The sequence below is a fragment of the Mytilus trossulus genome, chromosome 5 (genome assembly GCF_036588685.1).
Source record: "Mytilus trossulus isolate FHL-02 chromosome 5, PNRI_Mtr1.1.1.hap1, whole genome shotgun sequence".
In the NCBI taxonomy this organism is placed as follows: Eukaryota; Metazoa; Mollusca; class Bivalvia; order Mytilida; family Mytilidae; genus Mytilus; species Mytilus trossulus.
The window spans coordinates 50402909-50427805 of record NC_086377.1 but is presented as its reverse complement, the minus strand read 5'-3'; the positions used below and the strand labels follow the sequence as shown (position 1 = coordinate 50427805).

Sequence of the window (24897 nt, the reverse complement as noted above, 5' to 3'; positions counted from 1 at the left end):
ATTCGCTACAAAAATTTAAAACCCTCATATACAATTTTATATGGAATTGTACAAAAGACAAAATTAAAAGATCAACTCTTTCAACAGAGTACAAAAAGGGGGACTTAAAATGATAGACATCGATAATTTTATAATATCCATACACATAGGCTGGATAACAAAATTATTTAATACTGAAACAGACAATTGGACAGTTATACCAAGATATTATTTAAATAAATTTGGTAATAACTTGATCATATTTTGGTAATAACTTGATCATATTTCTAATGAATCTGAAAAATATAAATGATCTAGATAAATCAATTTTCAAGAGTTTTCCAGAATTTTACCAAGAATTAATTAAAACTTGGATTAGTGTTAAAGGAGGTGGGTCATCATACCCACATGACTTTCTATAAATAAGAAAACAATTTATTAGACCGTTGGTTTTCCCGTTTGAATGGTTTTACACTAATAATTTTGGGGCCCTTTATAGCTTGTTGTTCGGAGTGAGCCAAGGCTCCGTGTTGAAGGCCGTACTTTAACCTATAATGGTTTAATTTTTAAATTGTCATTTGGATGGAGAGTTGTCTCATTGGCACTCACACCACATCTTCATATATCTATATATGGGGAAATAACTTTATCAGACTAAATGGAAAATGTTTATTTTTTGAAGAGTGGGTAAAAAGCAATTTGTATTTCATAAATGATATCATAGACGATAAAGGTAAAATTTCAGAAACATATATACTTTCTAAACTAAAAAGAAACAACATTGGATCAGGCAGATATCTTGCATTAAAAAAGCTATACCAAATCAATGGCTTACCATTATAAATCAAGATAATTCAATTAAAACTAAAGTTAATATTCATAATGCTATAAATAGTCTTAAGATCATGCTTAATCAAGAAATAAATTCTTAAATGAGTACAAAACAAATTTACAACATTATTATAAATGGAAACTAACTGGACAAACCTATAGGAGTTATAATGTGGGGGAAAATGTTTGCCAAAAACCTGTACCTCAAACTAGAAAATTGTTTTAACTTCATATTTAACTACTTTCCTGACAATAAATTGAAAATGTTTAGATGGAAATTAATTCACTTTATACTTCCATGTAATGATTTATTAGTAAAATGGAAAATACTCACAAATAATAAATGTAATCATTGCAGTATAAAAGAAGATTATGAACATTTTTATCTTTCTTGCAGTTACAACAGTATTTTTATATCAAAAATATCCAACCTTCTTAAATTTATAGGTTTCAATGAAAGTATTCTTAATATAGAAAATCTTATAGTAGGATATAAAATAAATGATGAAGCTTACTATGAAATTAACGAATTTGTATAAATATCCCTGAGGTCACATGACCCAAGTATTAAGTCACATGACTTGAGCATGTCAGGTGACAATAATGTACTTTAACACCTAACACATGTTAAAAAAAAAGATAACAATATATCATTAAATATTGTATAATACACACTTTTTTGTCTTCTTTTTTACTTTATATTTTATGTGTTTATCTTTGACAACTATGTGTAGTACACTCTGATGTCGTGTATAATCATGTTTACCCGAGTAGTTCAGATAAATCAGTCTTAAATACAACAGGTTTTTTCCTTTTATTATGCTTCAAAACATCACGAAAATTATGATCAACTTACCTTTTAAATTTGACAAACTATCTAAGTATAGTGAATTAAATTTATCCAAATCACAAAGATGATGATGGAAAACGATGCACATTTATCTAATATTAAAAAACACTATCGGACGGAAGTGAAATTCTCCGGTATACATGAAATCATTTAAAATATTGTAATATTGTAATGTAACATCAATTTACTTTTATTAGATATTCTCCCTGGATACCTAATAACTAATGTATCAGGGATACTTAGTGCAATGCTGTACACTAAGTAAATTGTTAACAGCAATAGTGTTGAAAAAATATCAATATAGGTATAATCGGAATGAATATTCAAAAAGTAGTAAATTTTACTGTAAAAAGTGACTGAAAAAATGTTGCAATTTTTAAATAAAGCTTTGGTTAGTTCAAGTTTACTTTTAATACAATTGTCAATACAAATTGGAAAATTATCTTGATCAAATAAACGATTTAAAGTAACATCAAATAAATTATCAAAAAAGTTGTCAAATGTACAGTAAAATGTTGAAAAATATCAATATAGCTAAAATCTAAATGAATACCCAAAAAAGTTTTACTGAAAAAAATTATATTGAGAAAATGTTGAAATTATTAAATAAAGCTATGGTTGTTTCAATTTTACTTCTGATACATTTGTAAAAACAAATTAGTAAATTCTTGATCAAAAGACCGATTTAGGGTAACATCATAAACAATTTTAAAAAAGTTGTCAAATGTACAGTAAAATGTTAAAAAATTATCAATATAGCTCAAATCTCAATGAATATCGAAAAAGTAGTTAAAATTTAAAGAAAAAAATGTTACTGAGAAAATGTTGAAATTTTTAAATAAAAGCTATGGTTGTTTCAATTTTACTTCTAATACATTTGTAAATACAAAATAAAAAAATTTGTCCTTATCAAATGACCGATTTAAGGTAACATCATAAACAATTATCAAAAAAAGTTGTCAAATGTACAGTAAAATATTGAAAAATTATCAATATAGGTCAAATCTGAATGAATATCCAAAAAAGTAGTAAAACTTACTTTCAAATACAAAACTTTGACTAAGGATTTTCTTACGCCCAGGAGTAGATTACCTTCGCCGTATTTGGGACAACTTTTTGGAATTTTGGGTCCTCAATGCTTTCAACTTTGTATTTGTTTGGCTTTTTAATTGTTTTGACCTGAGCGTCACTGATGAGTCTTATGTAGACGAAACGCGCGTCTGGCGTATTAAATTATAATCCTGGTACCTTTGATAACTATTTACACCACTGGGTCGATGACACTGCTGGTGGACGTTTCGTCCCCGAGGGTATCACCAGCCCGGTAGTCAGCACTTCGGTGTTGACATGAATATCAATTATATTGTCATTTTTATAAATTTTCCGTTTACAAAACTTTGAATTTTTCGAAAATCTAAGGATTTTCTTACGCCCAGGAGTAGATTACCTTAGCCGTATTAGGGACAACTTTTTGGAATTTTGGGTCCTCAATGCTCTTCAACTTTGTATTTGTTTGGCTTTTTAATTGTTTTGACCTGAGCGTCACTGATGAGTCTTATGTAGACGAAACGCGCGTCTGGCGTATTAAATTATAATCCTGGTACCTTTGATAACTATTTACTGAAAAAAGTGACTGTAAAAATGTTGCAATTTTAAATAAAGCTTTGGTTAGTTCAAGTTTACTTTTAATACAATTGTCAATACAAATTAGAAAATTATCTTGATCAAATAAACGATTTAAGGTAACATCAAAGAAAATATAAAAAAATTGACAAATTTACAGTAAAATGTTAAAAAAATTATCAATATAGGTAAAATATGAATGAATATCCAAAAAGTAGTAAACATACTGAAAAACTAGAGGTTCTTAAGAGCCTGTGTCGCTCACCTTGGTATATGTGCATATTCAACAAAGGACACAGATGGATTCATGACAAAATTGTGTATGTGACATTTTATTATTTTGTGTGTTATACAATGAAAATTCCCATTATTCCTCAGATTCTGAAAAGTGAATTGACAAACTCTTTATCAATGAATGAGTTAAGGTGGTTCACAACATATCACTAAATTTAATTTGGCTTGTTTAATTGTCATAAAATTTTGACGAAGTATTAAATTGAACCTTTGACAAAAATATACAGTCCGCCAAAAGTTTAGAACCACCGAAATATAACTGGCAATGTTTACAAATAAACTGTTTCTCCAGGTGATTGTGTTAGTGTTTGTACATTGGTCAGTCGACCTCTCAGAGGCAATCGAAGAGCAAGTCTTGGTGTATAGAGGCCTGTACATACAGGTAGGCACTCTACCGTCAGGTTTTGATGGGATGATGACTATCTATGTTTAAACATAAGAAACTGACAAAACACTCATTGTTCAGATGGTAGCCAGTTTCTTTTACTGCCAGTAGATGCCATAATACGAATTTCACGGTGAAACAAAACGGCCTTTGACCAAAAACAATGTTTGCACAATGACTGCATTCAGTGCTGGTGGTGTTCCAGTACGGGGTTGCTTCTTATACCGTTATAAGCTGGGTATGCATATTCAGCAGGGTACAATAAACGGACAGACATACAGAGATTTGGTCCCTTAAAACATTGTAGTCCCTCATTTTGATAATCCCCCACTTGCGTCTACATTGCCAAGACCCTTGTACATGGACGACAACGCTAGAACGCACAGGGCAAGGATTTTAACCGAGTCCACAGAGCAACAAGCCATTTACACTATTTTTAGCCTTCCATGTCCCCATACATAAACCCTATCAAACATGTCTGAGATGCCATTGGCGGAAATCTCAATCACAGAGATCCACCTTCACAATATTTTGTCAATTTAAAAGTGGTATGCGTTGTTTAATACAACAGATTGTACTAAACTTAAGCTTGAATGCTTGCACCGAGAATGAAACGTCGTGTTATGAAACTACCGGAAGTGAGATTGCTACACATGCTATTGACTCAAATATTGACATTAAATTTGCCGAACATACCAAAGCTTATGTGTAGAAAATTTTAATAATATTCGGTGATCAATTGTTGTAAAAAAATAAAATCACAGTCAGACTTAAATTCTGTTTCTGAATTGTGTAATTTACACTATTTCTATGAACGGAAAACCTACATGCATAGAACCTTCATAAGTGACTAAAATTACATTTCTGGTTTGTTTATGGTATACATTAGCAAAATTGCTATATGATTGTCTTTTTTTTCGTGGAAAAATTGATTTTTTAAATTTAAAAAAAACAATCTATGCAATAAAAATAGGTGGTGCCTAACTTTTGGCGGACTGTATATAAAGATTTCAAAAAATTTCAACAAACCAATTTATCAGAAACATTACACTGGTTGATATAGCATTTTGACAGACACACATTGTGATCATTGAGAAGCTTAATATTCCCTTAACTATACACTGTAATTAAAACAATTAGCTGATTTTATATGGTTATCTCCCTGTAGTGTAAGGTACCTACTTAAAAGAAGAATGAGTCTCGGAAGACAATTGTCCCAACTCTAGGTTTGTTATTTTCTTAGTTATAAAAGGACATAACTTGAGAACAGTCAATGACTCTGACAACATTGGAACTCTGTCTGTGAACTTTGGTTCTAAGCATTGTGTGCAAGTTTTATATAATTTGGATAAAGCAAACTGAACTTTGGAAATGAAAATGGGACAAATGGATACATCAGGGGCTTAAAAAACAGTCAGTTAAAATCAGAAGGAATGTGTCTTTATCTTGTTTTATTTTGAATCTACATTCTATGTCTGCTTGTTCAGTATGGACCATTTCTATTTGTCTGCAATGTTCAGTACGGACCATTTCTGTTTGTTGATGGAACTCCTTGGTGTACTCAGCTTTCTCTTGTTCCAGGGAAATCTTTAATTCAACTGTCGGTTTGAAAAGAAAATACAGTTTAGAATATTTATTTAGATATGAAAGTATGTGGTCAGGAGAAAACTGGTGGATTTACATATTTCTAAAAGAAAAGCCGACTATAATACGGTGTGGGTTTTCACATTTTTGAGAGCTGTTCAGTTGCTGTAATTTCTTACATCCACCTTGTTTGAACTTTGGCTAATAGTTGTGTCTGACATTGGCAATTATAACATATAACATCCAAAATTAAATGATTCATAAATATCAACAGATTGGCAATTGTATAAAACATATACCTCTGCCCCATGGTCTTTCTGGATTTGTTTTTGTAACAATCCCAATTCTCCAAGCTGCTGTTTCAGTTGATGATTAGCTAGTTTAACTTCAATTAATTCATGGATCTGTTTTTCCAGCATATGGATTTTCTGTTAAAAATATCATGAAAAAACTTAATTAAATTGTGTTAACTACAACTAAAACCAGCAAATAAAAAAAACTAGAGAATATGTTTTCTTTTACCATTGAAATCACAATATGATTATTTATTGAAAAAGCCATTTCAGAATCTAAAGCATTTATTGTAGTTTACAAGAGTACACCAAAATATTGTAATTTGCTGACACATAATAAAAATTCGTAAGGGTTCCGCGGAACCCAGTGTCTCGCCTACTTTTGCTGTAACTCCCAGGCTAAAATAAAGAGAGGAAAACAATCAATAAACATATTCCTCTTGATACTATCTTTTGATTGTAAGAAGCTGCTGTCCAAATTTGGTAAAAATTTCATGAATCAAATAAATGTTTTAAAAACTTTAACTGCAGACTGTATGTAATGTTAACTGGAAGAAAAGTCCATTTATAAGTAAAATTCAGATACACAGGTACCAAATATTAACAAAATGTCCTTTCTAGATACTAGCTTTTGATCATAAACAAGCTTCTGTCCAAGTTTGGTACAAATTTAAAATAGTATAAGAAAGTTAATTATTTTTAGAAATTTTAACCACAGAGTGAATGTGTTGTTTCCTGGCAGAAACCCTAAGTTCATTTAAAAGTATAAATACGGAAAAAATGGATTTATTTTTTTACAGAATTTACTTCTGGATACTATCTTATGATCATACACAAGCTTCTGTCCAAGTTTGGTAGAAATCCAGTATAGTTTAAGAAAGATATTCAAATTTTAAAAACTTTAACCACAGAGTGAATGTAATGTTTCCCCGCAGAAAAACTAAGTCCATGTATAAATAAAATACAGAAAAAATAGAATTTTATTTTTACAAAATTTACCTCTGGATACTATCTTATGATCATAAACAAGCTTCTGTCAAAGTTTGGTTACCGTAGAAATCCAGTATAGTTTAAGAAAGTTATTAAATTTTCAAAAACTTTAACCTCAGAGTGAATATTTGTTGACGCTGTCGACGACGCCGACGACGACGGAATGTAGGATCGCTTAGTCTCGCTTTTTCGACTAAAGTCGAAGGCTCGACAATAAAGTAAGTCAATCAAAGAAGTGACATTTTATTATTTTGTGTGTTATACAATGAAAATCCCCATCATAGCTCAGTTTCTGAAAAGTGAATTGACACACTCTTTATCAATAAATTAATTAATGTGGTTCTCAACACTTTTACTAAATTTACTTTGGCTTGTTTGTCATAAAATTTTGACAAGGTATTTTCTTTGACCCTTTGACAAAAATATAAAGATTTCAACTTCTCTTTACTCATTGAGAAGCTTAATATTTATACTTGGTGTACACAAAAGGAGTGTCAACTGGGGTGATTACCCTTACATTATGATATTGTAAAGTCAAATGTAAAATACTGGTATAGATTTGAAAATCTTACAACTGAATTCAGTCTATTGAAAGATGCTTATAAATGCAGCCAAGAGCTTCACAAATCTAACATAACTTCTTGGTTCTCATTTGCTAAAAAAGTATTAGAAGTTTTAAAAATTAATAAAGAAGTAAAACATTTCAGTCAATATAAATTTTTGGACATATCTAGCAAATTAATTCACACTAAATATTTTAGCAATTGCTCTGCTAGCCAAAATAAAGCTTCTGATAAAAAAACTGTTTAATTATGTTAAATTTAGGCAAAATTTTGGGTTATGAAAATTATCTTTCTTTAATTAAAAACTATGATTTTAGAAGATCTATATGCAAATTACGTATTTCTGCTCATAAGCTTCAAATTGAAGTTGGTTGTTTTTCAAATATTCCACAAAATGAAAGAATTTGCAAAAAAATCTCCTTTGGCTGTGAAGGAGATGAAATCCATTTTTAACTAACTGTAAAAATTTTAAATCAGATAGAGATGCTCTCTTTGACTTTGTTTGCCGAAGAATTCCAAATTTTTCTATACTTGATAATCAGCATAAATTTATTTATTTATTAAACTGTGAAGACAATCAGGTCCTTAATGCTGTTGGTTATTTTATTAAAGTGAATATAGTTAGTAATTTTATTGTAACTGTATGTAAAAATTTTTTGTATCTATGTATCTATGCAAATCAATATTCATTTTCCTTATTCTTGTATGCTCTGTATGCCCCTTGTGGGCCCTTAATTGGACATCAAATATGTTCTGTTCTGTTCTATTCCCTCAATACACCGTAATTAAAACAATAAGCTGATTGTACAGAGTTATCTCCCTGTAGTGTAAGGTACCTACTTAAGTAGCAGTCTGGCTAAGAATCATGAAAAAAGATGAAATAGTGATACACACTGTATCACAGAAATCCACCATACCTTTTGTTTTGAAAGATCTGGTGAAGTAAGAACTAAATTTGTTATATTAAACTATTCAACACAGTATATTGTTCTTGGTGCTTTATTGAATATTGGTAAAATATGAACTTTCCCCACTTATTGCAGTATAAGAATTTCACTATTTTCTCCCAAGACTGGATGTTTTAGGGAAAATGGTTATATGCAAACTAAAGAGAATAATTTTTTTTATATGTAGCCTAGTCTGATTTTGAGTAAATTTGATTTCTTTTTTATTCAAAAGCATACATGTGAACCTCCCGACAGGAGTACACTAATCCTGTTTTCAGGGGTCTCCTCCCGTCCTCCCGTTTAGGAGAAAAAACTCCCATGTATGAAATATTTCATGAATGAAAACTTTTGGACACCATATTTGATAATCTTTTACTTCTCTACTACTTCCGTACGGTCACTGGTGTAATTGACACCTGTGTTAATTTTCACCTGTAAATCATAGAAGATATATAATTATATGGCTTCACTTGACAGCTTGGGTGTCAAACATACTGGTAATCAACGATGTTTACCTCTGGCTAACTGCCGTTATGTAATTAAAAAAAATGTGTATTACAAAAAGAATTGTTACTTCCCTTTGAATTATCCCGTTTTAAGTTATTTTTTTAAGTTTATATTGTAAGTCTCTCTACAAGTCTTTAGGTAGGAAATTTTACAAGTACATTTTAGTTTAGACAGGTTAATATCTAGTAAACTTTGAGAAGGAGAATTGTTTATGAAAATTTAATTAATTTAGTTAACAAAACATAGTGAGTCTTTTTTTAAAGTTTTCGAGAAATATGACTTTCATAAACCTTAAAAACCTTGCAATACTATTATTAGTGTTTGTTATTTTTCTTATTAATCAATTTATCATGTTGCAAATATACATCATACATGTATAGTATATTTCTTTCTTAAATATCTATACAGTTATCAATGATAAGGAGATGAAGACATTAATACAAATCTATATAGATAAGATAAATAAATATAATGATTTATTTGCAAGCAGTGAATACTCAATTATCAAAAACAAAACCAAACAAGAAACAGATTCTTCTTAATATTATAGTTTCATTCAAATAGAAAGGCAATAAGGGTACTATGAACGTATTACAATTTGATGGAAATTTGAAGAATGTTTGTTTAATGCGCGAGTCCTTGTTTCGATAGTTTCAAATCCAAGTTCAGAAACCAAAAACATTGTTTTCAGTATATTTATTAATATCACGTATAGATATGATTTAGAACTATAAAATCGAAAATCGAAAATTAAGTTTCATTTGATTATAGTTTTTTTGTGGATATAAATGAGTACTCCTACCTAACCCGACTCACTGTACGGAACGAACGAACGGACGGACGAACTAATGGATTGACTTACTTCCCCAAGCACTATATACCTTTGCTTTATAAAATGAGGTATATACATACATAAGATGTGATCCTAAGTAGCACGACAGTTTTGAGATATGAGAAAAGGGCAACATCTATTTAAATTTAATATCATTTAGAATTTACAAGTTACTTAAAGTATTCGAAACTGAAGGGAAATTCGATATGAAAATAAGTGACCTGTTTGTTTTACACTTAAATGAAAACATTCATTCAAATTAAATAAATCCCGTTCGAATTTCCTAACAACAATACATTATACAACGATATATGTATTGTGCGGGAAAATATGAATTCACTGAATTCTGTGTTTTTTAATAAATAATCTTAAAAATAAAACTTACAATTTTGAAGAATAAGTCCGCCGCCCAAGACGTGAATCTATTATTACCACCTCCTCGTTGCTCTTTGGGAACAGCAGGGAAAAGTGCATCCCTGCACGCCATTGCGGAAGTTATTTCTAAGGTCTCTGTTTCAAACTCCAAGAGTCGTTTAATCTTCTGTCCACAGTCGTGCATAATCTGCATCTCGTTAGAAATTTCTAAAAAACATTGAATAAATTTTAAAATCAATTGTAAAGCGTTTTGAAGATTTCAGTTACTGATATTCCAATCATATTAATAAATTATAAATATATGTTTATAAATATATTTTATATCTGGCTATTTAATTACAGTATTCGATTAGTCTTTTTTTTTTTTGTATCTGCTTAAATTGTCGCCTTCTTGGGGGAGGGGTGCTAAGTAAAGATAACTCAATTTAACCCACCTGTGAATCTAACGTAAGACATCCCAAGTGCACGATCGGTATGGTGCCCTAAAAAAACCATTACTAATTGGTACCCTCAGAGTGTAAGAAATTTGTTAATAAGTACGTCCTCTTCAATATATAAATAATATGTCGTATTAGTGCCAATGAGACAACTCTCCATCCAAATCACAATGTATAAAAAGTAAACAATTATCGGTAAAAGTACGGCCTTCAACGCGGAGCATTAGCTCACACCGAACAGCTATAAAGAATTTGTATTTCAGTTTTATATTCTCACCTGATTGAGTTTGGGATGCATGAAACTCTTCAATTCTGTCACATATAGGTAGTAGGGCAAATTTAGTGTCTATAAAGTATTCCATTAGAGCTTTAGCCTTGGTTACATTAGGAGCCGAAACTGAACAATCCCATCAATATTCATCTAAGTCCAGTTCCTATGTAAAATAATTCATATTTTCACTTGTTATAGAAGATTTCAAAGTATAAATTTGTAGTAGATTTAAGGCATTTTTTTCTTTCATATGTGTATTTCTTGAACATCCAGGTGATATATCCTGTATTTGACACATAATCAAATTTTCTATCATCATTTTGATCAAATGCAGATTGCATATTGTATGAAGCGCGGAAGTGCTTAAGTCTAAAAATGTTCTTCGATCAACGCTTTTACAACCCTATAAAATTAGTAATCCAATTCTTATAATTACATTTGTTTTGCTAAGATCATGAATAAACAATTTCTATCAAATATTTCTTATATTTGCCTGTGCATTTTAGTGTGTAAGCACATGCTATCATGGATGTTACATATCATTGTTCCTAGAATAATAATGTGAGATTGTTGTTAGCCAATCAAAATAACGGATTATGTTGAAATATACATGTAATGTAATTGTTAGATTTTGAATAAATGAAACAAAAAATAATAATGTTTATTTAACTTCTTGTTGAAAGAAAATCCATATTGACAACATGTAAATCATACCTTTAACTACAGCTGAAGCATTTTGTATAGCTGTTATAATTCCTGAAAGCCTTATTATGTAACAAAGACTTTTAGAAATAACCCCTCTTCTGTTCTCATCTTCGGTAAATTGCATTTTCTTTTCTATATAATAATTGTCGTGGAAGTTGTTAAAACAGACTTGGCTTCCTCATCAAATCTGTAAACTGTTTCAGTTTCATGTTTTTCTGAGATTACTTGAAATATCTTGTCCATGCTACTTCTTAAGTTCTCTAAAACTGGTATCTTGTACATGTTTGAAGTAAACATCACCTCTTTTGGGCATGACATAAGGTACCTATAAAATATTATTTTAACATATCAAATTTGTTTTTGCATTGCTTTCAAGTTTAAAAAAAACTGTGTTATCATTGATTAGCAAAATAAAAAGTTGTGCATTCTATAGGCAAGAAAAATCAAATCAGTCTTCTACTTAATTACATACAGTAAAATGGTATAGTCTAAGAATTCATATTTTGCATAAGTGATGTGCCAATGTCGTATATACAAAAAGGCATCACTCTTTGACTTTACTAAACTTGTGAATTAATATGGTATGTTTTGCAATATTTGCAAAAAGATATAAAAGTAAGAATTTATCATCAGTGTCTTGGTAGTTAGGGAGCTACCATTTTTATAGGGGTATAAGATGAAATTTTAAAAAAAAAAGGCAGGACAGTAATTTTGAGTAAAAAAGAAAAGGCATGACCGGAGTTTCGAGTTAAAAAATTACAGAATGAGCAACTGGGTAATTAACCCATGATAATTATAAAAAAAAAAAAAAACAGGACCAAATATAGGAAAAAATAAAAATGCAGGACAAATTTTTCATCCTAGCCCCACCCCCTCAACATCAAATGGTAGTCCCTTAAACTTGCAGCAATGTATATTTCATTAATATAGTTACTCTAAATAACAGCCCAACAATGTTAGATCTGTAAATTTGCTTTCGCAAATTTATGTTCTTCCCTCGCCAGGATTCGAACACATGCTACTGAGATATCGTGGCACCAAATCGCCTTGCACTATGCATGGCACGCTAGACCACACGACCAAATAGGCTTGACAAAAATCAAGCTTTCTTTGGCCGGGTGTTACCTTTCCTCGTCAGTTTAAAATATATATATAGCTAACAATTAGAATGTGAAACTTTTTGAACCTTACAGTTAAGCAAATCAAGTTTTCATGACAAATGTGTGTAACTGTATTTAAATAGTAGGTATATTTATTGAAATATTATAAAGCCTAAACATATATATTGTGATAAACCTTTTTCTAAGAGGTATCTTGATTTATGTTCCAAACAGATTCAAAATATATATAATAAAAACATATTTTGGATGTTTCATCTTTGTAATACCTTGTTTCATAGACAAGAAATCATAAAACACATAATATAAAAGCATACGAAAAAAAAAATAATAACCTTTTTCACCCCCCTAAATCTTGGATTTTCCACCAAAACAGACCTAATTTCCAACATTTACCCAATAAATGGCACACTTCCTCTGTTAAACTTTTTTCCACAGTTAAATTTGCAGTTAAGCATATATAAACTAAACATTTTAAGCCAAGACACATTGGGGGTTAGTGTGCATTAAAAAAAGTTTTATGTCATTTACTATCCCCACCCCACCCTAAAAATCTCATGTCCAATAAAACAGCAAAATATGTATTTTTCCAAAACTATCTAAAAATACTTATTTTGGGTGTTTCATCTTTTTGATTATCTGTCTCAAATCATAAAACACACAGTCTATAAACAAACAATTTTTTATTTTTTTTAATTTTTCATCCCAAAAGTCAGAAATTTTCAACCAAACAGGTCTAAATTCAAACATTTACATTAAAAATGGCACACTTCCTCTGTTAAACTTTTCCCCACAGTTAATATGAAGTTAAGCATTGACAAACTTAACATTTTAAGCCAAAAAACATTAGGGGTTAGTGCACATTAAAAAGAGTTCTCAGATGTTTACTATCCCCACCTCGCCCCAAAAATCACATTTCTAACAAAAAGGCAATATGTTGATTTAAAAAAAAATATATAATAATAACCCAATTGGGGTGTTTTATCTTTTTGAAACTTTGTTTCATGATCAAAAATCATATAACACACAGTATAAGAACATACAAAAAATCTTTAATATCATTTTGCACCCCCCAACAAATCTGGGTTTATTCACCTAAATCAAACTAGATTCCAACATTTACACAAAAAATGGAACCCTTCCTCTGTTCAACCTTTTTTTCACAATAAACATGCAGTTTAAAGCATAATTACAATTAACATTTTTAACAATTAGATATGGGTTAGTGTGCATTTTGAAAATTCATGTTATTTACTATCCCCACCCTGCCCCAAAAATCTCATGAAAACTTTTCTTCCTCTCATGTGGAGCATATACAGCACGTCGACTAATTATGTGTTATTAGATTAGTCTACAATAATAAGATAAGATAGATTTTTTTACCATTAAAGATATTTGTCCATCTGTTACATTTATTTAGGTGTCAAGCCCAAAAATAGCCAAAGTTTTAAATTCAAGGGAAATAACCCCAAATAGACAGAAATATTTTTTCAAAATATTAATACCTTGTTCTCATGTTTACAGAACACCTAAACAACAATTAAATTATGGAACACTCTCTGATGTTGGTAATTATTGCACTTACAGACAGATGAACAGATTTTTTTTATACAAATATAATGAACATATCAATACATTATTCTTATTTAAAATCTAAACATTATAAGCACAGTAACCTTTCATTTTATGATGTACAGATATTTTTATTAGGCCAAATATAAATATATGTGTGGTTCCAATTTGCTCATGAAAACAGATTCACTATTTTCTATATATGCTTTGTTGTAAAATTAACTCACATATTATGCTTTCATTGAATTTATTTTACATTGGGTTAAGACAATTTTTGTTGAAGTGGATACTTCTTATGGAAATTCAGAATTTTCAAAAAAGGTTCTAGGGTCAAATATTTTACAAAGATTGACAAACACAAAATATTTATAACATCAGTCTGTTACAGTGAATGAATAAGTTGATTGTAAATACATATGTAGTTATAGTAAATTAACTTTCAATTAAGTGTTCTGAAATATACTTGGAAACAGCATGAATTATTTTAGAAGATCTTGTTACTCTTGGTTCTTTGCCACATTCCTCAGAAAAAAGTTGTTGTAATCCATTCTCCTGACCTCTTGAAAATGCTATAAGAAGTGAAGCCTTATTAAGGTTCGAAGCTGCAATTCTCCGTGCCATTCCAATGCTCAACACCTTATTGTCAACAAATTCCAGTAGTGTAGGTAGATTTAACTTGCATGAAGCTGATTGGTCAAAGGAATGGAATGCTGCTGGAACAGTAAAAGTTGCAGAAGAAAATTTGGCATCAGTATAGTCAATTTTGGAGGATTCCATAAGTTTTTGAAGGAATGTCACATCGCAGTAATGTTAAGGCAGTTCTCCATAAGTTTTCAAAGATTCTGTCGCAATCTAATTGTGACGTCATGTAGTCGATTCTATTGGTTGTCAGCACATTTATTCTTACACGCAACGTCATTTCAAAGCTTGAAAAGGCATCAAAACAAGCAAGTGCGTGTCAGCTGTTTATGAAGTTTTTGTACGATTTGATGATGTTGCTGACGGAAAACATGACTCGAATATTCAACCGTAAGTACAATATTACTTATCTTATGTTTGTTTTCATACGATTTGTAAAATTCGCGAAACGTTCGGTGTTGTTTACTTTTCTATACAAAAAAGGGGGAGGTGTTATCGAATTCCAACTTGACCATGTTTATTTTACAATCTAACCGCATGATCACTATGAAGTGGTTAATTTTTTAAGTCGAAAATAAATGTGGATTCGAGCATATAACACTATTTGTTATTTGTAGTGTTCTTTATTTATTTACGAATAAATACCCATTTGATTTCAGAAAAAAACAATTAAATATTTACATAAATATACTGATTGATTGTCTAATTAGATTGACAAGTGTCATTAGACAAACCTGAATTTGAATTTATTTCATCGGTACTTCATTTCATCGAAAATAGTGTAGAAATAAAAATGTGGATGTATTTTTCAAATGAAAAGTTATGAATAAGCAATTTGAAATATTGATGTATACAAAAACAACATAACTCTGAAAATATTGAGAGTTCAAATATATTGTATGACAGACTTCATTGTTTATAAATCTTTGTCAAAATAACTATAACTTTCATTCAGGAGAAATTAAAGTAGAGGATACATAATTGCACTTCTTATAAATGTGTCATTTATTTCTCTTTATTTATCCAGTATCAGGCTATATAGTTGTAAGTGTGTGCACATTATATAGCAAGTACAAAGTATTCATAGTTTAAGGAAAAATTCCTTTTTTATATCCTCTATCATATTATAGCATTAATAAGAAAATATATACATAAAAAAGGTGTCAAAAAGATAGCCTTGTATTATAAAAGGTAAAGATATTTAATCATTTTTAATCAATTATAGTTTGCATATATTATCTCATTTAATTTTGGCATATCAAGTTTTTCAATTATTCATGTGTTTCTCTATTTTCTTTAATACAGGATTTGACCAGACTGTGCTGTACTTTAAAATGAATTTGTCATCAATTAGAATTGAATATAAAACAGGTAAATTTCAGTATAAAAAAAGAAGATGAGATGTGATTGCCAATCATGATTAAATAATGATACATTTGTACTACAAAATGTATTCTGTTTTATAAATTTCCAGTAGTTTAACCTAAACTCAAACTAAATTTGAAATCTATAATTTCATTTAAGGAACTGTTTGCATTAATGATTGTAATTTAAGTATGGTACTAGAATTTGAATGGATAGAAATTCCATTTGAACAAAATGCATCTCTTTAATTATATAACTTCAAGCTCATGCTCATTGCTGATCATTGCTGTCATTATATACATGTCAGCTTACAATAACACTTTTTAAAAAATATCAACTATTTTTTTAAGAAACTTCAAAACAATCAAGACTTTTAATTACTTAGAGCTGCACATTATTAGATTTACAAACAGTTTCATTACACATGTATGACATGTATTTTCTTGGGTCCTGATTTCACAAGTCTTGTTGACAGGATGAATTCCTGATAGTGCGTTGAACAATCATTTATGATGAAGGTTATCACAATCTTTGGAGAAGTTATAATAATCATTATAGTATATTTATATATTAGTTAAAATATTCCAATGTATTTGAAACATCCACAATGTACATGACTTGTGTGAAATTGTGTGTTTAATTATGGTAGTTGACTTGTTTACAGTGAGTTAAATTCATAATGACCAATGGTTTATTAATTTTCATTATTATTATATTTCAGATTAAAGAAGATATCCAAACTATGATAAAGTGACCTATATATCTACACTAGAAGTAAAACATAGATTTTATGATGTCAATTGAATAAAGGAAGGATTGATTTCAAAATATTCATAAAAAATCATGTGTAAATTTTACTTCAAAATTGCTATGAGAATAAACAGTGATTAAGCAATGTGAATAGAAAAGGAAAATTCAATATGATTCATGTACTACAAGGATACAGTGATTAAAATAAATGTGTAGGAAATCATTCATTATTAAGGAGGTAGGAAGTATACATTATTCCTTATAGGATATTACACTGTTTTAATGGAAATGTTTATCAACAGTTTGACAGGTGACATTCATTGTCTATGACATTAGTAAAACTACAAATGTATTTTATTCAACACTTAAATGTAATTTTCTTTACTTTTAGCAATAAAAATGAAAGTGTTCTTATGTCAGACAATATTTCCAATTCTTTATTCAGGTAGACCAATTCTGAGTTTAATCACTATTACTCCTATAATGCTGATTTTGATCTTATACCTATATATCAAAATGGTTCTCATTTGATCATGATATTAAATTACATATATATGACTATGCAAAAACATCTCCAGCTGAATATTATAACAGGGGTATAAAGCAAGGAGAAAGACTACTATTATCAATATACATGATATAGGGCCCAACTTGTGAAAAATATGAAAGAGAAATATAAACATTATGGATATTTTCTTAACTATAAGGAAATAGGATTTCACAAAATTTGATTCAAACTAATTGCATTAGAATTAAGAGACATTTAGTGGCCAAGTCAAAAGCCTAAACAAGCCTTGGCTACAGGTGCCCTGATTGTTAATTTAATTGCTCATTAATGTAACTAAAGCAGACCATTCAAATATACAGCTAATTGAAAATCAATGGGCCATTCTTTGATGATCTAGGGACTACATGACATTATTAGAATAACAATGCAACAAGTACAACATAATATATTAAACATTTCTCTGAGCAAGAATTTAGGATTCATGCATCAGAGTCTAAAAAGGATAATTATGACCAATACTCACCATGCTCACTGCACAAAAATAAAAAGGGAATATAGTGCTGATTAGTGTCTGTCTGTTGTAGAAATTATCAGACAAAACAGTATAACAGAAAAGGTTGCAGACATTAAAAAATGCAGTTTGTATGAAATGAAGGCCCCTTCAAGCATTCCTAGACCCTTAATGTATCTTTATAGAATGCACTGCACTGCATTAATCTGTGTTGTTCAATGAATGGTTTATGTCAATGGAAAACTGACCACATCGTCTTATTTTTATATTTGCAAATCAATGAAAGAATGACTTCAACTGCATACAACAAATTTCATAAATTAGCAGTGCCTTAATTACAGTGCAAGATATAAAAAAACTTCGCTGATGAAATATGTTGTTCTCCGGACCCTCCCCCTTTTTCCAACTATATTAGTTTATCCAACTGTACTGAAAACACAAACAAATACAAAGTATAACTATAAGGTGAGAGTGTTTATAAAAAATGAAAACATATCATACGGACAGAAAAACAAGCTTAATTTTGATTATTAGAACGAAAATCAGCGTTCTCTGTTAGCAAAGGGGAGTAACTCGTTTGGAAAATTGAAAGTCAATGGAGCGTTTTAATATCGACGATTTAACTGAAATACTGAAGAGTCGGATATAAAAACGAGTAGAACAAGGGCATACTGGCCTCTAAGGTCGATATTGTTTGGTTTTCCAGAAAGAGAATTTGAAATTACACTTCGCTCACATATGGCAAAGAATACAGATATTATAAGTAGTGATAAAAATGTGTCCGAAACTCCGAAAAAGCACAAAATGTGAAGTGATTTGCCTTTGAAGTTGGTTTTATATATGTATTATCTTTAAAAACAACACTTTGCCATGATTTTTCAATGAACTTTAGATCGTAAACTATCCAATGCTGTTTTAAACTTTAAATTTAAACATCCGTATGCCCTTGTTCTACTACGATTTATTTGTCAGTATTTTACTTTCTATTTCTGGTGGTCACGTGACCTTTTCCTTTGGTCTAAAAATAGATTTGTATTTTTTTTCCAAAATCTACATCTATTATCTTTATACACACCGACTATACTATGAGTAGAGACAACTATTTATTAATCGAACACTAAATTTGAAAACACTGCAATTTTGTATCTTTTCATGTGGCGAGCAACCTTAACATCACTGCGATCCTGTAGTGCATCGTGTGCAGCATAATCACAGTTCAGTAGAGTTTTGAGTAAATTTATTTGTGAGAAAGATTTGAGTTCTGGGTTATTAATTTTGAAGAGAAGTCTGGTGTCCAAAAATCCTTGAACATGTGTATTTAGAATGTTGGATTTTCCAATACATTTTAAAGTATTGATCAGAACATGGCAATCAAATGTTTTAATGTTATGACCTCCAAGGTATATAATATCACCTTCTCCTTTGATAAAATCTTCCATGGCCTTAGTAATAGAAAGAGAGTCAACAGGTGTTCCTTGATGAAACACTCTGCCATTTCTAACTTTAATGCCATTAATATCAATAGCTTGATTTGTTATTGGAATCTTTGGAGTTACGTAACAGCTCCAATGATTGTCCCCACTGACAGCAGCTATTTGAGTGATGTGTGAGTCACGTGCTGTAAAAAAGAATAAAAAAAAGCAAATATAATTGTGATTGTTCCTATATCAAATGTTGTATTTGATATGAGAAATTTTAATAGAATAGTAGTGCATATTTCAGTGATGTCCCATTCCCCCTATCATGTCTTAGTTTTGCATTGAATTTAGAAAGATCATATCATGGGCCACATATGTACCATGTTTCAGGTAGATTTACTAATTTACTAATTCAGCAAAAAATGTTATGACCAAAAACTTTATTACAAAACTTTAATCTGACACAGGATCGATAAACATACAGATTGAGGGACGCACAGACTGAAGAACATAATGCCTCTGTACTATTGTTAGTTCGAGATAAACATGTGACTGTTGCAGCGTGTTCAAGCAGTTTTAAAAGTACACTCTCATTTTAATTCTTTGTGCTGTTTTTGTTAATCATGCACCAAAGATAATGAAGTTTCCTCTTTAATGATTATTGTAATTGTTAATTAGTTAAATTGATTGATTGTTGGTTGTTTAACGTCCAGTGGCAAATATTTCATGCATATTCAGGACGAGAACAAATTCACAATAAATACAATAGGTAGGTTGAAACAATAGAGGCCATCTGGGATGATGGTCGGAGAAATTTGGACTGCCACCGGAAAAAGAGGGTTTATTGGATAGGGACAGAAATTTTGCCTTGCAACAGGCCACCTACGGACCCCTCAAAGAGTTGTTGCAAGGGTTCTTAACGTGCAAAGAGCGTGGCACTCTCTTTAAACGAGGCATCGGATTTAACGTCCCCCTTCTGACCGGACGTGACTGCGAATTTGATACATCCCGCACAGCCAAACGGACGCCCCACTTCAGCAAGCGTTTTACTGCCGGTCGGGAGAAGACCAAGTGACCATATTTCTATACCCCAGTCACCCTTGGGGGTTTAATTAGTTTTGCATGAAAGCACATTTCTCACTACATATATAATATATATCTGACTATGTCAATATTAACAAATTTTAGGCAATGTTTTTTTATCAGTTTTATTTCTTGTATCATTCAATAATCACTGATTTTTTTAAAACTTGTTCATGTTGATTGCATGTACAAATGTTGCATATAAAAGATGAAAAAATGATGTTAATTAAAGACTTGCAAACTATACCAACACTGATCTCTTATTATTTCAATATGAATTATATGTTTACCTAAACTTGTAGTTTCAAAGTCAAAGCAAACAAGTTTTGCTGTCTCCTGAATATGGCAGTGTTCTATAGGTGGAGATTGGCAGAGGGAATCTCTGTAATGTCCTGGTGGTCCTGCAGATCAATTGCGCTACTGTAACTAAGGCCCTCGCACAATTCTTTTACAGTATTTTTCTTTATTCTGAAAAAGCAATAATTTTTGAATTTCAGGTTTAAAATAAAAAAATATATAATAATGGACAACATATTGTTATTGGTCTGTTTCTGTATCTTTCTTCCCATGAATAATTACATTAGATGTAAGTTTCATTATTATACGTTATTCTGATTGGCTAACATGTTATTCCGTAAACAATTGCATCAGACAATAACATTTATCATGCATGATGACACGAGGTCCCACAAAAAAGTGCACAGGTGAATTAAATAAAACTGGATAAAATCGTGTTTTCATGATTTTAGCTAAAAAAATGTAATTATAAGTATTGAATACTTCTTTTTGAAACTTTATAGGGTTGTAAAAGCGTTGACCGTGCGTACATTTTTAGAATGAAGCGCTTGCGCGCTTCATACAAAATGTACTTCGGTCAACGCTTTTACCACCCAATAAATTTACAAAAAGAAGCATTCAATTCTTAAATATTGTTTGTTTATTTACAAGCAGATGCTTTATCAACATTAATTTGTATTTTGCACAAACTTGGACCAGCATAAGGAGATGTGCATACATTGCCTGATGTTAACAAAAAATTATATGTAAGCATAGTTTGATGCCGCCAAGAATGAGTTGAAAGAACTAATCAAAAAATAATCAACAGATATATCATGTTAAAAAGGGGTATTTGTGAAAACTACCCCTCAAGAACATGATACATCTGTTTAATTACACCAAATGTTAATGTTTAAAAACACATTTATGATCGTGACGTTACAAGCATCCAGTCAGATCGAGTTTTTATTTTGGCAGGGCAGAGAGGGTAAAAAAGGCATATCCTTATGGCAAATACCTGGGCAGGCGTTAAAAAAATGAACAATATTCATTTGATGACAGTAAATTGGTGTAAATACAATGGCTATCGACAAATAAAAATCCAGGATATTTACATAAGGTGTAATTATAAAGATTGATTGTATATTTTTTTCAAAATGACATGGGCAATTGCAATTAATTTTTTTAATAGTTCTTTTTTTACATGGTATAATGGCTCCTTTAAAGTGCCAAGACAGCCAGATTAATACTGACACTAGCTGGCACACAATTTATTCTTCTACTATGAGTAATGACTTTATGAGGAAACTAATATATTGTTGTCTCAGAAGAAAATTCATAGTTAAAAAATGGAATGTGTTGTGTTTTTTTTGGGGTTTGCAGAAGTGCATTATCAACATACCGTCTCGGTCTGTTTCTCAGCTGGATCCGTCTGATTTTTTCTTTCCGTGTGACACTAATTGCTTTCCTTTTTCTTGCTTGGATATCTCTTAAAATTGACAACCGCTTTGTATGGACACCTGGAGATAAACCTATTTGTTTGTTGACCTGAAAGAATAATATAGTAATAAGTATTTTCACTTAAATTTAAACAGACTAACATACTAAATTTAACCATATTATTTAAGTTCTAACAATTAATTTGAAAAACAGTAAGCACACATAGGTGATATATTTGCTTTTTTAAAAGAAGACTTTTGTCTGCTCATTGTTTATTTTTATAAGCTACATTTTACCATGTCTGAGGTTCTAATTTGTTGTTTTCGTTTTCGAGAATGGGCACATAGTTTATAGTCACATAATTTTGCCATGTGATTAAGGACTGTCCGATTTTATTTTCCTCTGAGTGCAGTATTTTTATGATTTTCCTTTCACTGAAAACTGACCTGTCATTTATGACGATAAGCAAGATACTCTTCGGAGTACAATTATCCCAATGAATTAACTTTCATTAAGAGATGAATTTTGCATGGACATTTTGTAACAGTTGTAAGAGCAGAAACTTAACAAGATATTTAAATTCGTGACCACTCAAAATTGTATGTTATTCAAGATTCCGAATCATAAAACCGGTTCTTTGATTTCGAAAACCTACAGCATTGTAGGGGTTGAAAATTTCACTTTATACACATTACCTTGAAATAGGAGCATGTTGATTAATTATCAGCAGGTGGACATGCAGACCGTCACAAAATCACCAATATGTAACCACTTCGATTGTGTCCTCTCTCGACCTAATCGACGAGGCAAAACTGGAGGTGCTTCATCTTCAACATGCACCCCCTGCTCTTCATATTCGTGTAAGGAATCAGGTTCCTGTACATCTATATCATAGGCGTTCCCATCGACTCTGGAGTGAGTAGTACATCTTCATGTCCATCAAGAGTCGGTTTCATCATCATCAACACTGGATGGAGTGCTGTGAGCCATTGGTTGTTGGACATCATCTCATAATCATCCCTATCGGTTTCTCCCATGGTACAGTCTGTGTTCGAGTTGTTCTTGTTGGCAATACAAGATTCCTAATTTAATGTTCGCTAACGGTTACGCCCCTCGCCACTATCTTTCTGTACAACATAGACATACATATGTTTTTGTTCGGTTTTTCAAGTACAAGGTATGTATCGTTCTCCTTTGTATCGCTCATCTTTTGTTTACCATCAAAGTCAGACGTTTCACCTATAAATGAATATGTTAGTAAAATTTTTAAATTCATATTTTTTTTTCTTTTTTAAAATATTTTAGTCCAAAAACAAACATAAGAAATACACAAAATATATGGTTGAACGAATATCAACACTGTGTTGATTTCACAAATCAAGATACATGATCCTTCAAAATGGCAAGAAGCAGACGCAGGATAATAGCTGTGTTATGGCATCGAATTCAAAGATGCATAGGTTCTGCTGAACAGTGGCCCAAGTCAATACGTCCGTTAATCTGGACCGAGAAGTTGCAGTATAGTGATATAATTAAAATTGCAACTTATTGTATGTGAACTCTCTTCCATTGGCCTTATTATATCAATGGACTGTAATGCTAGGACGATGTGAAAATTCGGGTGACGTTCGACATTTCAGAGCATTGTTTAAGCTATACAATAGATACCAATCAAAACAGTTTGCATGGAATGTAGAGAGACAACGCTATGAAAATGTAGATGGAACAGAGAAAGTTTTGGGTTGAGTATGTATATTTTATTAACACAACATTTTGTTTCAGTATCATATTCTTTAATATTATTTGTTTCTGTTGAACAAGAGACGCAAACTGTTGAAATTATCAATATATGTGCTTACGTGCTCGCATTGCTATACACTCCGTATAGATACGCCGTTGCAAGATATTCAAGCGCAGAATGATCTTATTTTTTTAAATGATAAAAACTTAAATACTTATAAGTTTCAGATAGGATAGATTAAAATAATATTTCGGATTTAAATAACTGAAAGAGAGTTGGGGAAAGTATAGATGTGAATAAACATCGCGTTCTAAATAAATGCTTCCTTCAAAAAAAACAAAAAAAAACGTATTAATTGCTCACCTCAACTTTGAATAGATGTTTATAACCAAGTTCAACTTAATTTGCATATCCAAAAATAGTTGTTTATTGTTTATAGCCCCAAGTTTGAGTGTTCAATCACCAGAGTTAACGCACTTAGGATTTTTGGGAACAAATGTTTACGTTTTCGTTTTGATAATGGCCGAAGGAGGAGCGAGAAAAGATAAGACAAAGAAAATTCAAAGTGTTGGTAACTTTAATTATAGGAAATTAGGAGATGACATATCGGTATCTGATTTCACTAATCTTTGGACCTTTTTATGGTCTTTCTAGCAAAGATAAGTTTGTTAACAATTGGATAAGGCAAGAAAAATCTCCTTCTAGCAGATTGTTTATAAGATATCTCATATACTTTAGAAGATATCTTATAAAGAATATAAGATATCTTATATAATATATAAGATATCTCATAAAAATGAAATTATATAAGAAATATTATAAGTTAAGGGAGATATCTTATATATTATAGGAGATATCTTATTTAGTTTATAAGATATCTCCTCAAGCTTATAATATATCTTCTAAAGTTTATAAGATATCTCCTAAAGTTGATCAGATATCTTATATAGTTTATTAGATATTTTATATAATGTCTTTAATTATCTCTTAAACTATATAACATATCCCCC

General features: G+C 30.6%; 1 protein-coding gene and 1 long non-coding RNA gene across 2 annotated transcripts; one reads left to right on the top strand and one right to left on the bottom strand.

The window, feature by feature from the left end:
• Positions 1-14493: 14493 nt before the first annotated feature.
• Positions 14494-23183, bottom strand: LOC134718045 (uncharacterized). The gene is made up of 5 exons (XM_063580544.1): positions 23073-23183; positions 22109-22254; positions 21446-21450; positions 19096-19547; positions 14494-14960 (listed from the first exon to the last, which is right to left on the bottom strand). The coding sequence occupies exons 1-5, from the start codon at positions 23181-23183 to the stop codon at positions 14589-14591; spliced, it is 1086 nt and encodes a 361-aa protein (XP_063436614.1). The 3' UTR covers positions 14494-14588.
• LOC134719707 (uncharacterized) lies at positions 15081-17262 on the top strand. The gene is made up of 3 exons (XR_010107675.1): positions 15081-15185; positions 16101-16166; positions 16882-17262. It is a non-coding gene; the product is annotated as an uncharacterized LOC134719707 (long non-coding RNA).
• Positions 23184-24897: the final 1714 nt, after the last annotated feature.

Bases quoted from the DNA above. Each gene is read 5' to 3' on its own strand.
- LOC134718045 (XM_063580544.1), bottom strand. From the start codon at position 23,183: ATGGGAGAAACCGATAGGGATGATTATGAGATGATGTCCAACAACCAA. The intron at 22,255-23,072 runs GTACTACTCACT...TTATTCTTTCAG, and splicing joins CTCTTGATGGACATGAAGAT to GTCAACAAACAAATAGGTTT. The intron at 14,961-19,095 runs GTTGCTCGCCAC...CCTTAACATTAC, and splicing joins AGGATCGCAGTGATGTTAAG to TGCGATGTGACATTCCTTCA.